The 14,520-nt window shown below is 45.5% G+C and overlaps 1 protein-coding gene across 1 annotated transcript in view; it reads right to left on the reverse strand.

Annotated features, from left to right (window-relative positions):
• The window catches only part of LOC309807970 (forkhead-associated domain-containing protein 1-like), a gene marked incomplete at both ends in the record, with an annotated part of 79,328 nt that extends 70,017 nt beyond the window's left edge, over window positions 1-9,311 (reverse strand). The window contains one exon of the mRNA XM_082627981.1: window positions 9,219-9,311. Coding sequence (XP_082484107.1) covers window positions 9,219-9,311 — 93 coding nt within the window. The remainder of the gene's footprint in view (window positions 1-9,218) is intronic.
• Between the last annotated feature and the right edge of the window lie 5,209 nt (window positions 9,312-14,520).

Consider the following 14,520-nt stretch of genomic DNA (forward strand, 5'->3'; position numbering starts at 1 on the left):
TGCTCCCTGAGCAGCAAAAATGAGTTTGATAAGCTGGGCTTCGTAGGATTGACAAAAGGTACTGCTTGGTGACATGTTCAAAGGAGTGGGATAACATTTTTGAAATTAACTTGTGTGTGTGTGTTTGTGTGTGTGTGTGTGTGTGTTTTATCTATTTCTTTTAACCTTTTGGTTCTAGGCTATCCCATCCCCCAGCCCCATCCCCCCACTGCCTCCAGAAAGGGATGTAGTGCAGAAATAGTAAAAAAAAAAAAAATGGGGTTTTCAAAAGTATAAGGATATGAGGAAACAGCCAGGCGCTGGTGAGACGACGGGTCTGGGATTGGAAGGAAAGAAGAAGCTTCTCTGCTTCCCCGTCAGCTGGATCCTTCCTCCCCGGTCTCCCCGGGAGAGCCCTGTGGACCGGCAAGGCCTCAGGAGAGGCTGGTCCTGAAATCAGACTGCCCGAGCGTGGTGCCCAGTGCCCCAGCCTCCCTCTGTGACCTCAGGCAGGATACTCAGCCTATCTGTGCCTCAACGCCCTCATCTGTAAAGTGGGGCAAACAACACTAACCTCCTAAGGATGAAATGAGTTAATACACTCGAAAGTGCCCAGAACAGTACCTGGCACAAAGCAAGCTGTCTCTGTGATGAATACCCTCAGCCTGGCAGCAGCTCTCTGGCTCCCTCACCTCTCTGACTGCTTCCAGGTCTCCACGCCGGGCTCCTCTCCCCTCAGATGTCCGTTTCCTCCTCACTCTGTCCATGGGCTGGGGCCACTGTGCCACCCCCTCGATTCGCAGGTGTGTATTTCCAACCCCTGGTTCATCTCCAGGCCCCAAACTGCCTGGCCGCTTCAGGGATGTTCAGGTGCTCACTCAACCAGTCCTGCTTCCTGCCCTCCTGGTAACGGGATTATCACCTGCCAGCTCATCCAGCCATCTTTCTCCGTGGCCTGTGGCATTGATCCTACTGATTCTTCCAGAAAGCTCTCAGACCAGTCCCAAAGCAACGGTCCAGTCAAGTGGTAGTATTAATGTGCTGGGCAGAATGGTCTCCCAAAGATGCCCATGCCCTGATCCCCAGAACCTGGGAATATGCTCCATGACGTGGCCAAAGGGACTGTGATGATGTCAAGGTTACTAATCAGTGCTCTTAAAAGAGGGAGACTAAGGACTTCCCTGGTGTTGCAGTGGTTAAGAATCCGCCTGCCAATGCAAGAGACACGGGTTCGAGCCCTGGTCCGGGAAGATCCCACATGCCACGGAGCAACAAAGCCCGTGTGCCACAACTACCGAGCCTGCGCTCCAGAGCCCACGAGCCACAACTACTGAATCCGCGTGCCTAGAGCCCGTGCTCCACAACAAGAGAAGCCACTGCAATGAGAAGCCCGTGCACCGCAACAAAGAGTAACCCTCGCTCGCTGCAACTAGAGAAAGCCTGTGCTCAGCAACGAAGACCAAACCCAGCCAAAAACTTTTAAAAAATTTTTTAAAAAGTGGGAGACTATCCTGGGTTATCCAGGTGGGACTAATTGAACTCCACCAGTCCTTATAAGCAGAGGACTTACTCTGGCTGTATTGGAGAGATAAGTGGTGTTTCTTGCTGGGCCCCCATTTAACAGCCCCAATGCTCCTCTTCCTGGGAAAGCACCAGGTCAACGTTTCCTCTTTACCCAAATCCCCCCCTAGATGGCAACACCTCAGTCTGTTGCATGAATGAGGATCACAAGAACATTCATCTCACATTTCACTGACAACCCCCATTCTCGATTCCACAGAGTGGAATTTCCCTAGCTTAGTCAATTATCTTGTTATCTCAGTTAACTGAGAATTTCCAATTTAGATATTAGATGTTCCCAAAGCTAAATTTACACTCAAAAAGTGAAGCTTCTGTTTTTAGAAGCTTGAGTCAGCTCAGTCTGAAACTCAGCCCCACCTCCCCCGTCTAGCTGTGTGATTTGGGCCAGTTCCTTAACCTTTCTGAGTCCCATGTCCATGTCATCAAATGAGGATAATAATGATAATAGTAGTTCTCACCCGCACAGGATTTGTTTTGTGGATATAATTCTATAAATATATATACAGAACATACATAGATGATGTATAAAGCCATGTGAGATACAGTAAGTAGTCCATAAATGTATGCTGTAGCTGTTTGTATTATGTATGCTATTCAAAAGATTATGATCTTTCTTTCATATCACATCCATCAGAATGGCTACTATTAAAAAAAAAAGGGAAATAACAAGTGTTGGTGAGGACGCAGGGAAAGTGGAACCCTTGTGCCCTGTTGTGAGAATGTAACTTGGTGCAGCCACTATGGAAAACAGCATGGCAGTTCCTCAAACAATTAAACATAAAATTATCATATGATCCAGCAAGTCTACTTTTGGGTATATATCCCAAAGAACTGAAAGCAGGGCCTTGAAGAGATATTTATACACCCATGTTCATAGCATTGTTTGCAACAGCCAAAAGGTGGAAACAACCTAAGTGTCCATCAGTAGATGAATGAATAAACAAAATGTGGTGAATCCACACAATGGAATATTATTCAGCCTTAAAAAAGGAAGGAAATTCGGACACATGCTACAGCATGGATGAACATGGACATTATACTCAGTGAAAGGATATTATACTCAGTGAAAGAAGCCAGTCATGAAAAGACAAATACTGTTATGATTCTACTTATATGAGATACCCAGAGTAGCCAAGGTCATAGAGACAGAAAGCAGAACGGTGGTTGCTGGGGGCTGGGATTGGGGGATAAGGGGAGTTGTTGTTTCATGGGTACAGTTTCAGTTCTGCAAGATTCAAAGAGTTTTGGAGATGGATGGGGGTGATGGCTGCACAACAGTGTGAATATATTTAATGCCACTGAACTGCACACTTAATAAAAGTGGTTAAGATGGTAAGTTTTATGTTATGCATATCTTACCACAATAAAAAAAAAAAAGAAAAATGAGATCACGATCTAGCCCTTTCCTCTGAACGTTTCCTCTTGGAAGCCCTCCATCTGCTGGTGAGAAACTAGTCCCATCAATTGCTGTGGTGGGTACTGACCAATGAAATCAGCCGCCAGTTCCCAAACAGGGGACAAAACATTCCCTGAGGACTGGTGAGACCAAACAGGTGAACCCCCAGAGCAAGGAGCACTTGGGGAGAAGCCAGGGGTGAGGTGGGGGTGAGGGGGGAGGATGGGAGCACGACCCAGGCAGGAGGACAAGCGTGATGCAGATGGGGAGCCAGCAAGTGCACCCTCCCAGGCCTGTTTCATTCCGTGGATTTCCCCACAGAGAGTCCACCTGTCACCTTATGTCCCAAAATGCAGGTGTTTGCTTAGAATAACAGAAATGTGAATTACACAGGTACCATACTTCACCCCGTAGATCAGTGAAGATCCAATGGGGGGTCAGCACCCTAGGCTGGGGAGGGAGTGGGAGACGGGCGTCCACTGCTGGCAGGACACCACATCCGGAAACCTCTGGTGGACAATTTGGCCATGCCCATCAGAGTTACAGCTGTATGTGTCCTTTGACAGAGCAGACATACCTGCACGTCCGTGAAATGATGCAAATAATAGGAGAATCCCAGCAGCCTTGTTTAATAATAATAAACAAGATTATGGTGTAGGCTCTGGTTCTTTTCTGAGAGGGAGCCCAGAACTGGCAGGGGCCAGGAAAAGGGACGAGAGTCGTCCGGCTGGATGGGATCTGGGGTGTGTGTATGAGATCAGTCTGGCTTCACGACCCTCAGATCCCACGCTAGAAGGGCTGACACAGGCTGGAGAGATGGCTCCACCCATGAGAAAGGAGATGGCTGGCAGGACACTGATCACCGAGGGTGAGGGGTGGACACCAGCATTTCATCCCCCTGTCATATCTGTTCTTTCTTTTTCTCTTCCATCTCCACCCTCGTAGCTGCAGCCCTGCGCTGACTTGGGCTGTCCTAGAGCTCAGTCTTCTAGGGATCCTAGGACTTCCCCAGGGTGGGACTGGGGGAGTCCCTGGGGAGGGGTAGGGTCAGTCAGCCCTTCATTGTTTACCCTTCGCTTCTCTTTTCCTCAAAACAAAGTTTATTGAAAGAATACACACACACACACACACACACACACACAAGCAGGAGTTCTGCTGATCAAGAACGGAGAGGGAGGGAGCACTGATGGTGGGGTTCTCAAAGTGTGGTCCTGGAGCCAACTCCAGGGGACTCCATTCCCCCCACCTGAACCTGGGGAGCATATAAATGTGAAGATTCCTGGGCCTTACCCCAAACCCACTGGGTCAGAAGGCCTAGGAGTTCATGTTGAACAACCACTCTTAAACATGCGGAAAATCCAACAACCACTGGCTTTGGTGTTTCTTCATTCTGGAAGAACTGAGTCCCTTTCTCAGCAGAGTTTAAATAACAGCCACATCCAACTCTAAAGATTACAGTTTACAAGGCACATCAAATCATATAAATTATAACTTGCAAGGTTTAGCTGTGAAATGAGCAAGGCTGAGGCTTTTGAGCCATGTAAAATGGGAGAGGGGAGATTGTGAATAGAGCTCCTGATGGCTCGCCTGCACACAGCAGCTGGGATGTTCACTGGCAGGTCTCCCCCTTGTTTACAATCCTTCAAGCCTTCTTCCCACTGCTTTTCAGATAAAGATCAAAACCCTTATGGTGACATGAAGGAGGCCGACTTGTCCCTTAGCCCTCCTCCTTCCCACTCTGACTTCTGGACGCCCTGGTTTTCTCTCAGTCCCTTGGGTTCACAATATGCTCTTCCACCCCAGGGCCCTTGCACATGCCATTCCCTTCTCCTATTGTCTAGTTAAGTCCTCCTTGTCTTCCATATTCCTTTCCTTTACAGCCCCAATGTTGGAATGGAATTAGTCACACCTTTGTGGGATCATTTGACTTATTTCTCTCTCTCCTGGCAGCTTCCTGATGGCAGGGACCATGTCCAGTTCTGCCATCACTGTACCCCTAGACTTGGCTCGGTGCTGAGGCTCTGGGTAAATACTGTGCAATGAATGAGTGATAGCAACAGTTATCACTGTTGACTAGAAACAGTTCTCACTAGCCTGGCTATAAACAGGCTTCCTATTGCCTTAGGGAACCAAACTCCTTACAGGATATAGAAAAAAGTCTGGAGGGTAAAACCCTGCAAATATCAATATTGATATTTCCTTGAGCCAAATGATTACAAGTGACCTTTATTTTCTTCCTTATATTTTCCTTTCTCCCAATTTTTAAAAACAAGAAGCATGTAACTACCTTCCATTATCGGAAAGAGTAAATGATGTCGAAATACTATGATACCAATAGTCAAAACAACATGTCAGCCTTGCTGATGAGTAGAAATCTTTAGAAGCATGACTGCCTATTCTTTAGGATTGATCCAAGCAAATAAACAATCTTTTTTATTTGCTAGATGTAACCTCTGGGTAAATGCAATGATGACTTTTTAGTAATATAAATCCCTGAATTTTTTTTTTTTTTTTTTTTTTTTTTTGCGGTACGCGGGCCTCTCACTGTTGTGGCCTCTCCCGTTGCAGAGCTCAGGCTCCGGACACGCTGGCTCAGCGGCCATGGCTCACGGGCCCAGCCGCTCCGCGGCATGTGGGATATTCCCGGACCGGGCACGAACCCGTGTCCCTTGCATCGGCAGGCGGACTCTCAACCACTTCGCCACCAGGGAAGCCTAGTGACGTATTTCTTAAGCTAAGTCCGATGAGCAGTAAGCAGTCAATTATTTATATACAATGAATGCAACTCAATTTCTGTCTAGTTAATAACTGTCCTCATTAGTTCCCTTTTCCAAATGGCTTATTAATGTCAGTGGATCCTCATCTCAACCCTGTGCACCTCTGAGGATTCTTCTCAGTCTCTGTTTTAGGAGACCATAATAATGATCATTGTGTCATTCACTGAGCACCACATGCCAGGCTCTTTCTATGCATTTCTCACTTAATCCTCAGAATAAACCTGTGAGGTAAGAGGTTTACAGACAGGGAAAAGGAGCTCAGAGTGATTAAGTAATTTGGTTGAAGTCACTCAGCCACAAAGTAGCCTAATGAGATTCAAACCCAGCTCTGTCTATCTCCAAAGCCTGTGCTTTTAAAAATTACTACAGTTTTCTAATATCATAGTCCAGTTCAAAACAGAGATCTCTGTCTCTACTTTAGCCAGACAGGAAATAAAACTACCCCAAATCTATGCCTTGTTAGGATAAAGAAGAAACTACAGTTCTTCTTCTTCTTCTTTTTCCTCCCACTTTGCACACTGAACAGATGTTCTGTGTCCTTGAAGGGAGACCATATCATGGAGGAGAATCTCACGGGGACGTTCATGGAGTTATCTTTAAATCTGTTGCGTTTACAATAAACATTCTCAGAAAACTAGGAATAAAGGGGGAAATTTCTCACTTGGTAAGAACATGTATAAATACCCTACAGCTAACCTCGTACTTAACGGTTAAAGACTGACTTTTTTCCCCTAAGGTCAGGAACAAGTGAATATAAGGATTTATACACTGCTCTTGTTCAGCAGAGTCCTGGAAGTCTTAACCAGGGAAATAAAGCAAGGAAAAGAAGATTCAAGGCATTCACATCTCCTTTTCTGAAAGGAGAAATAAAATTGTTCTTATTTGCAGATGACATGATTGTTTATGTATAAAATCCCAAGAAATCTACAAAAGCCCTTATATAAGAAAGTACAGTTAAGGTTCCAAGATACCAAGAAGCATACAAAAATCAACTGTATATCTATATACTGTCAATGAACATGTGGACACCAAAATTAAAAATATAATACCATTTACAATCACTCAAAAAAAAAAAGAGAGAGATATACTTAAGTGTAAATCTAACAAAACATGTTCAGGACTCGTATGCTGAAAACTACAAAACACTCATGAGAGACACTGAATAAATGGAGAAATATACCATGTTCATGAATTGGAAGACAATGTAGGAGTATATCAATTATTCTCACATTGTTATATAGGATTAAACACAATTCCAATCAAAATTACAGCATGATATTTTGTATATACAGACAGGCTTACACTAAAATGTAAATGGAAAGGCAAAGGAACTAGAATAGGTTAAAAATTTTTTTAAAAGAAAAGTGGGAGGAATCACTCTACCTGATTTAAGACTTACATAGCGACAGTAATCAAGGCTATCTCATAATGGTAGATCCATTATGACAAATAGATCCATGAAACATAATAGGGAACTAAGAAGTAGCCCCCATAGAAAGTATGGCCAGATTATTTTTGACAAACTTGCAAAAGCAATTCAATGGAGAAAGGATAGTCTGTTCAACAAATGCTTCTGGAACAACTAAATATCCACATGCAAGAAAAATGAACTTTGACCTAAATCTCACATCATAAACGACAGTGAACCCAAAATGGTTCATAGATTTAAACATAAAACTATAAAACACTTAGAAGAAAACATAAGAGAAAATCCTCAGGGTCAGGGACCTGGTGGCATGTTCTTAGACATGACACTAAAAGCATGATCTATAAAAGAAAAAATAACTACCTGGACTTCATCAAAAGTTAAAGCTTTTGCTCTGTGAAATACTCTGCTAAGAGAATGAAAAGACAAGCTATGGATGGGAGAAAATATTTGCAAACCATCTATCTGACAAGGGACTCATATCTAAAATACATAAAGAATTCTCAAAACTCAATGGTAAAAAAATTAACAATTCGATTAGAGACACTTAAAAGATATGAAGAGATATTTCACTGAAGAGGATATGCAGAAGGCAAACACGTACATGAAAAGACATTTAACATCACTATCGATTTGGGAAATGCAAGTTAAGACTATGATGAGATACCACTACACACTTACTAAAACAGCTAAAATGAAAAACAGTGTTTATGCTAATTGCTGGTGAGGATGTGTCTCATACATTGCTGGTGGAAATGAAAAATGGTACAGCCATGCTGGATAAGTCTGGCAGTTTCTTTACAAACCGAATCTATATAAACACATATGTTAATCCATGCAATCATACTCCTGAGCATTTATCACAGAGAAATAAAAACTTATGTTCACACAAAAACCTGTATACAAATGTTTATAGTACATTTATTTGTAATAGCCCCAAATGGAAACAAAATGTCCTTCAAAAAGTGAATGGTTAAACATAAGGTGATACGTCCATACCGTGGACTATTACTCAGCAATAAAAGAACAAGCTAATAACCTAAATGGATGTCAAGGGCATTACAATGACTAAAAAAAAAAAAAAAAAAAAAACAATCGCAAAGGTCATAGATAAATGATGAAAATTATAGAGACGGAGAACAGATTAGTGCTTTTCGGAGCGTGGGGACGATGGTGGGAGGAGGAATTGTGACTATAAAAGGAGCATCACAAGGGACATCTCTGATGATGGAATACTCCTATATCCTGAGGGCCACACCCAAATCCACACGTGGTAAAATGGCACAGGACTCCACACATGCTTCGTGCCATTCTCTCTACCATTTGTGCATCTATAATTATTTCAAAATAAAGTTTAAAAAACTCTGTTGAGTGAAGTCTGACAGTGGTCTGCCTTTCACAGTCCTAAAGGGATTCCATTGCATTTCTCTTTCTGCTTCAATATTTTAATCCCTTTCAAAATGTTAAAAGGCTCAAAGCCACTGTTTTTATAATTCCTTACTTACAATTTCTTCCAACTTCCTTGGCTGTCAATGAGCTGGGACTGTGGACCAAGCCACAGCTAATTCAGAGAATGGAATGAAATGAAGTGAGAGAGCACTGAGGCCATGCCCAGGGCTTACCCTGATTTACTACTTGGAGGTACGGGGGCGGGGGAGGGCTCTGAGGGGCCCGTAGTCTCCAGAAGCTCTGGAAAGGGCAAGAGGCCATTGCTCAAGCTGGGCACTTCAGGTGGCCGTGGCTGCCAGACGCGGAGCAGGTGAAGGTCAAGCATCAGCTCTACGCCCACCTTCCAAACCGCGCCATCAGGGTGGGACACTGCACACACAGTCAGCAAAGGACACAGGGCCCATCGCACTTTGCACTGTGCTCATTCTTACCACATGTGCCAGGGAGACCCAGCACATGTGGGGAATGGTTATTGGTGGCACACCGAGGAAGGCTGGGACTGTTAGCCAGAGGCTGTGCTTTACAAGAGACTGGAGTCCACAGAACAGTAAAGACTTTTGGTGGTGTGAGGGGTAGGGAGGGTCGGGGACTGGCTAGGAAGAGGTCTTACCTCTAAAACAAGGTCTGAATTTTCATGCCTTCCAATCGTAGTGCTTTTATTCAGGACAAAATAGCCTTCTGCACTCTTTAGATAGGCTTTCATATTCTCTGCTTTCCCTATAAAAGGTTTTCAGAAAACAATTTTGTTAGAAAAATACAGTCCTCTAATTATTCAATGTCATATTTAGAATGAATGGAATACACCATAATGTCCACAGGAGAAGTCAGCAGAGGTAGGAGTGGATAGCTGGATTTAACAATGATCACAATGATAATTCCACACATTTTTAAGACTGTCCTTTTAACAGTGATAGCCGGCATAGATGAGCTTGCTTCTGATCACAAGAGGACATCCTTTATGTAATTCAGAGCACAAACAAGCAATAGCAAAAAAAAAAAAAACAAACAAACAAATCCGAATTCCACTGATAACCGCTCTCCACCTCCCATTAAGCTTAGTTTGGGGTTAGTTATCTGACAGAATCAAGTACTCAGTGTTACTAACCCACCACTTACTAGCTCTGTGACTCTGGGTGATTTACTTATTCTCTCTCTATGCCTCTGTTTCCTCATCTGTAAAATGGGGCTAATAATACTCTGTATCCCAAAGAGTTTTGTGAGGATTAAATGTGAAGCATCTAGAATGGTGATTGCTACACTAAACACCCATTTGTCCTACTGTGATTGTGACTGTTATTAATCTTGGGCTTCTGAACTTTGACTCAAGAAACCCCAACTTCTACAGAGCTTCTTAAAGTGTGGAAGAGTCAGTCATCAAGGAAATGGGCATTAGAAGATACTTTCTTTTTAAGTCACCGCATTCCTTCATATATTTAGGTTGAAAAAAAATGATTTCCAAAGACAAAATATCAAGATTATAGCTTGGCTGTACGGTCAAGACTCTGTACGTATCTTTTGCTGGCATTTTATTATGAAAATGTCAAACACACAGAAAAGTTGAAAGAAGTGGATGGTGAACTTCTATAGAACCACCACCCAGATTCTACAATCAACATTTTGTTCTATTTGCTTTATCACATATCTACCCATCTATACATTTTATATTTTAATGCATTTCAAAGTAAATCCTATACATGGTTTTAAAATTTATTTATTAATTTTTGGCTGTGTTGGGTCTTCGTTTCTGCACGAGGGCTTTCTCTAGTTGTGGCAAGCGGGGGCCACTCTTCATCGCGGTGCACGGGCCTCTCACTATCGCGGCCTCTCTTGTTGTGGAGCACAGGCTCCACATGCGCAAGCTCAGTAGTTGTGGCTCGCGGGCCTAGTTGCTCCGCGGCACGTGGGATCTTCCCAGACCAGGGCTCGAACCCATGTGCCCTGTATTAGCAGGCAGAGTCTCAACCACTGCGCCACCAGGGAAGCCCTATACATGTTTTTTATTATTTATTTATTTATTTATTTATTTATTTTAAATTTTTTTTTTTTTTTTGCGTTACGCGGGCCTCTCACTGTTGTGGCCTCTCCCGTTGCGGAGCACAGGCTCCGGACGCACAGGCTCAGAGGCCATGGCTCACGGGCCCAGCCGCTCCGCAGCATGTGGGATCCTCCAAGACCGGGGCACGAACCCGTGTCCCCTGCATCGGCAGGCAGACTCTCAACCACTGCGCCACCAGGGAAGCCCACATGTTTTTTAAAACATAAACATTTCAGTGACTTCAGCTGGTTCCAAGATGTTGATGATAATTCACATGATATTTGAATTCTGATCCATCTCAGTGCCATGTCACAGATAGTCTCTTTTCTTTTTTTTCCTTTTTTTTTTTTTGGCTCTGTTGGGTCTTCGTTGCTGCATGCGGGCTTTCTCTAGTTGCGGCGAGCGGAGGCTACTCTTCCTCACGGTGCGCAGGCTTCTCACTGCGGTGGCTTCTCCTGTTGTGGAGCATGGGCTCTAGGTGTGCAGGCTTCAGTAGTTGGGGCACGTGGGCTCAGTAGTTGCGGCACGCGGGCCCTAGTTGTGGCTCGCAGGCTCTAGAGTGCAGGCTCAGTAGTTGTGGTGCACTGGCTTAGTTGCTCCGAGGCATGTGGGATCTTCCTGGACCAGGGCTCGAACCCGTGTCCCCTGCATTGGCAGGCAGATTCTTAACCGCTGAGCCACCAAGAAAGTCCCCAAAGTCTCTTTTCAACTGAAAGGTCACTGAAGTGTGAAGTTGTTAGACTGTGGATAAAAACAAAAATCATCTAGGTCTGACCGTAGAGGGTCTCCGGTCTGGCTCTGCTTTCCATCAACATCTCCATCATCATTCCATCACTGAATCCCTACTAAGTGCCAGGCACTGGGCTATCCTTTTACACACATGGCCTCTTTTCATCCTCAGAACCACCCTGTGAGGCAGGTGTCAGTATTGTCCCGCTTTACAAATGAGGAAACTGAGACTCAGAGAAGTTAAGGTCACACAATAGTAAGTGTGTGACAACTCTGAGCCTTTGCATGTAATCAGTGTACAAACCTCCATTGCTGCTGGTGGGGCAGAGTAGGGGTGGGGGAATTGCACTGTCTGCTGACACTTGGGACATGTAGTAAAAGAAAGTCCTTGAAACCAGCATTCTATCCTCTGAAAGGAAGACGAGACCCTACCTGGGGGTAAGAGAAATAAAAATAAGCAGGATAGTTTATATTTGTAAACTTTGAGGCCTGTGGATGTCCCACAAATATTGATGCTTTCAGATAATGAGAAATACATTTGATTAAGTTCGCTGTCATGTATACAGGGGAAAAGACATTTCCTCTTCCCAAAGAACCATGCTCTGCTGCCTTCAGTTATTAATCTTCAATTGCAGAGGACCATGTTAGCACGCAACACATTCAAGTCTAATTAAGCTAAAATGGAAACTTCCAAGAAATGTCTCTTCTGCAGGAAAACCACAGGAAACGCCACTAATCGAAAACTTAAACTTGGATCATGTGCATATTTGTTTTTTAGCTCTCACCCCAGACGTCCCCAAGGCTGGGGTCTTCTCTCTGCTCAGACGTCCCCCCTTGGGGCAACCACCTGACTGACCACTCTGGCTAAAGGCACCCTCAGTCATGTTATTCCCCTGCTAGTTTTCCCCTGCTGTGTTTCCTTCCTTGTACTTATCATTCTCTGACATGTTCTTGTTCCTTTCTTTAGTTATGCTTGCTGTTGGTTTCTCTTTCACTAACATATATGTTCCTGGAAAACCAGGACTGTGTTCATTTTGTTCAGAAGTGATTCTTCATGGGTATTTTGTGTTTGTACCCATCTTCAGAGCAAAGGCATTGAAAGATTTTGTCCTGCACTCACTTTCTGAGGATGCTTGTATGGCAAACAGCCTGGGAGGATAGAGGTAATGTTTCTAATAAAGATAACGGCTCCTTCTGGGGCAAAAGTTGGGCAGGTTTGCTAGCAGCCCCTTTCAAAGATTGCAGTTTCCTGAGTTTGGAGTTCCTTACCTGGGACACAGACCCACTGTGCGCACAGCATCCACACTGGCTGCTCTGTACCAGCCCGAGGGACTTTCAGGGCAACAGGAACCAATGTGCATATGCAGCTCTGCTGCCTTTTATGTCAGCTGTGCTGTGAGTAATCAAGTTCTTTGTTTCTGGCCCAGGAGTCTCTTGTCTTCTGCCAGGAACTATAAGCTGGGCAGGCTAACTTACTAACTTTCAAACAGGGTCAAATGTCAGACCCTTTGCAGTTCCTGCCAGCTCTGTGCATTACCCCTTCTCCAGGGCAGGGGGCGGCGGGGGGGCAGAACCTGACATATAGTAGGTGCTTGGGAAACACTTGCTGAGTGAATGAAAATACAAAGGACACCTCAAAGCAAGTCAGTACAGCCAGCTGGCTAGGAAGCTTTGATAGTAACTACCTTTCATTTTTCCTGTCAATATCTAGCTTAGATGACTCCTTGGAAAACCTAAATTCTATCTCTTTAGCTTTTGGATTGGACAATATTTCTCCACCTTCATTTTGCCCTGTGCATCACTTCCTTGCATGAAAACACTGTCAAAGTAATTTGAATGTGTGGAGCTCTGTGAATTCGTTCTTACTCAGTGCCATGGAGCACCATCCACAGGAAAGAGCAAAAGGGCTTCAGTCATCTGCATTCCCCCGACCACTTTGGATGGCTCAGAATTGGGCTATAGGAACAAACTTTCTTTTGAGGTTTACAGTGGCCTCAAAGTTCCTTAAAGAAGGGGAGTTCAGGTAAGGGGCGGGTGTGTGTGTGTGTGTGTGTCTGACCATTGGGTGGGTGTTGTCCATAAATCATGGGAAACAGGGGTTCCTCTCTTAATCCCAGCTATACCCACAGGACATCCAAGAGCTGGTGCCCAGGAGAGGCTTAAAGCTCCGTGCCGCCTCCCTTGGGGGGCGAGGTAGGGGCTGCACTTAGGAAGGAATGGCTGGTGTTGGGGCACCTTTTCTGGGGTGCTCCTGGCGACCCGAGCCTGGATCAGAGAGTTCAGACTCGGCTGGCGCCGGGTCCCCTGCCTACCCCAACGCCCTTGACCTCGCAGGGCTGGCCTCCTCCGGCCCAGATTTCCGCCCGCCGCCTCCTCGCGCGCCGCTCTCACCTGGCCAGAGGAAGAAGCCCACGCCTCGTCCTCCGCCGAGAGCCCTGACCTCCGCTCTGCCGCCCTCCCGCGGAGTCTCTGGGCGAAGGCCCGCAGCCCGCGCGCCCGCCCGGCCTTTTTACAAACGTCGCCACGGCAACGCCATTCTGACGGCCGAGCTGGGGAGGGGCGTGGCGTGCGCGGCGCCCAAGGATGAGGGGGAGGTGCGCTGGGAGCACCCGGCCAATTACAGCCCGCTGCAGCGCTGCGAGCCCTCCCCGACCTGCCCGCTAGAGGATGGAGAAACAGGCTCAGTGTTCACAGAAGTAGCTCCAAGTCTTACAGCGGGGAAGCAGCAGACTCAAGAATCCTTCCTACTGACCTTAGCTCTAGGTTCGGTGCGTTGAGGAGGGGGTGGTCAGGCGTGGGAGGGTAATGGAGCTGAGCCACGAGAAGCTTGGAGGTTAGTACCCCCCGTCCCACCCGAAACTCTAGTTCTCTCTGTTGTGGAGGAGAAAACAGAGTAAGCTGGGGGGGACCATCACTTCTGGGGATGGGGGTGGAGATGGGAGATGGGTGGGGTGGAAGGAACACTTCTGAAAGAATGGAAGATTCTCCCACGTGCTAGGAAAAGGGTATTTACAAGCCCACAGCCTTACTGTTCCTGTCCTTCCCTGTCAAAACTCGCGTTTATTCATTCATGTGTTCTTTACTTCTACAAACATCACCTGAGTCCCTACAAGGTCAGACGGTGGCCCCAGTGTTGACCTGGATCAGA

This window comes from Mesoplodon mirus, assembly GCF_964341445.2.
Source record: "Mesoplodon mirus genome assembly, chromosome: 7".
Classification (NCBI taxonomy): domain Eukaryota; kingdom Metazoa; phylum Chordata; class Mammalia; order Artiodactyla; family Ziphiidae; genus Mesoplodon; species Mesoplodon mirus.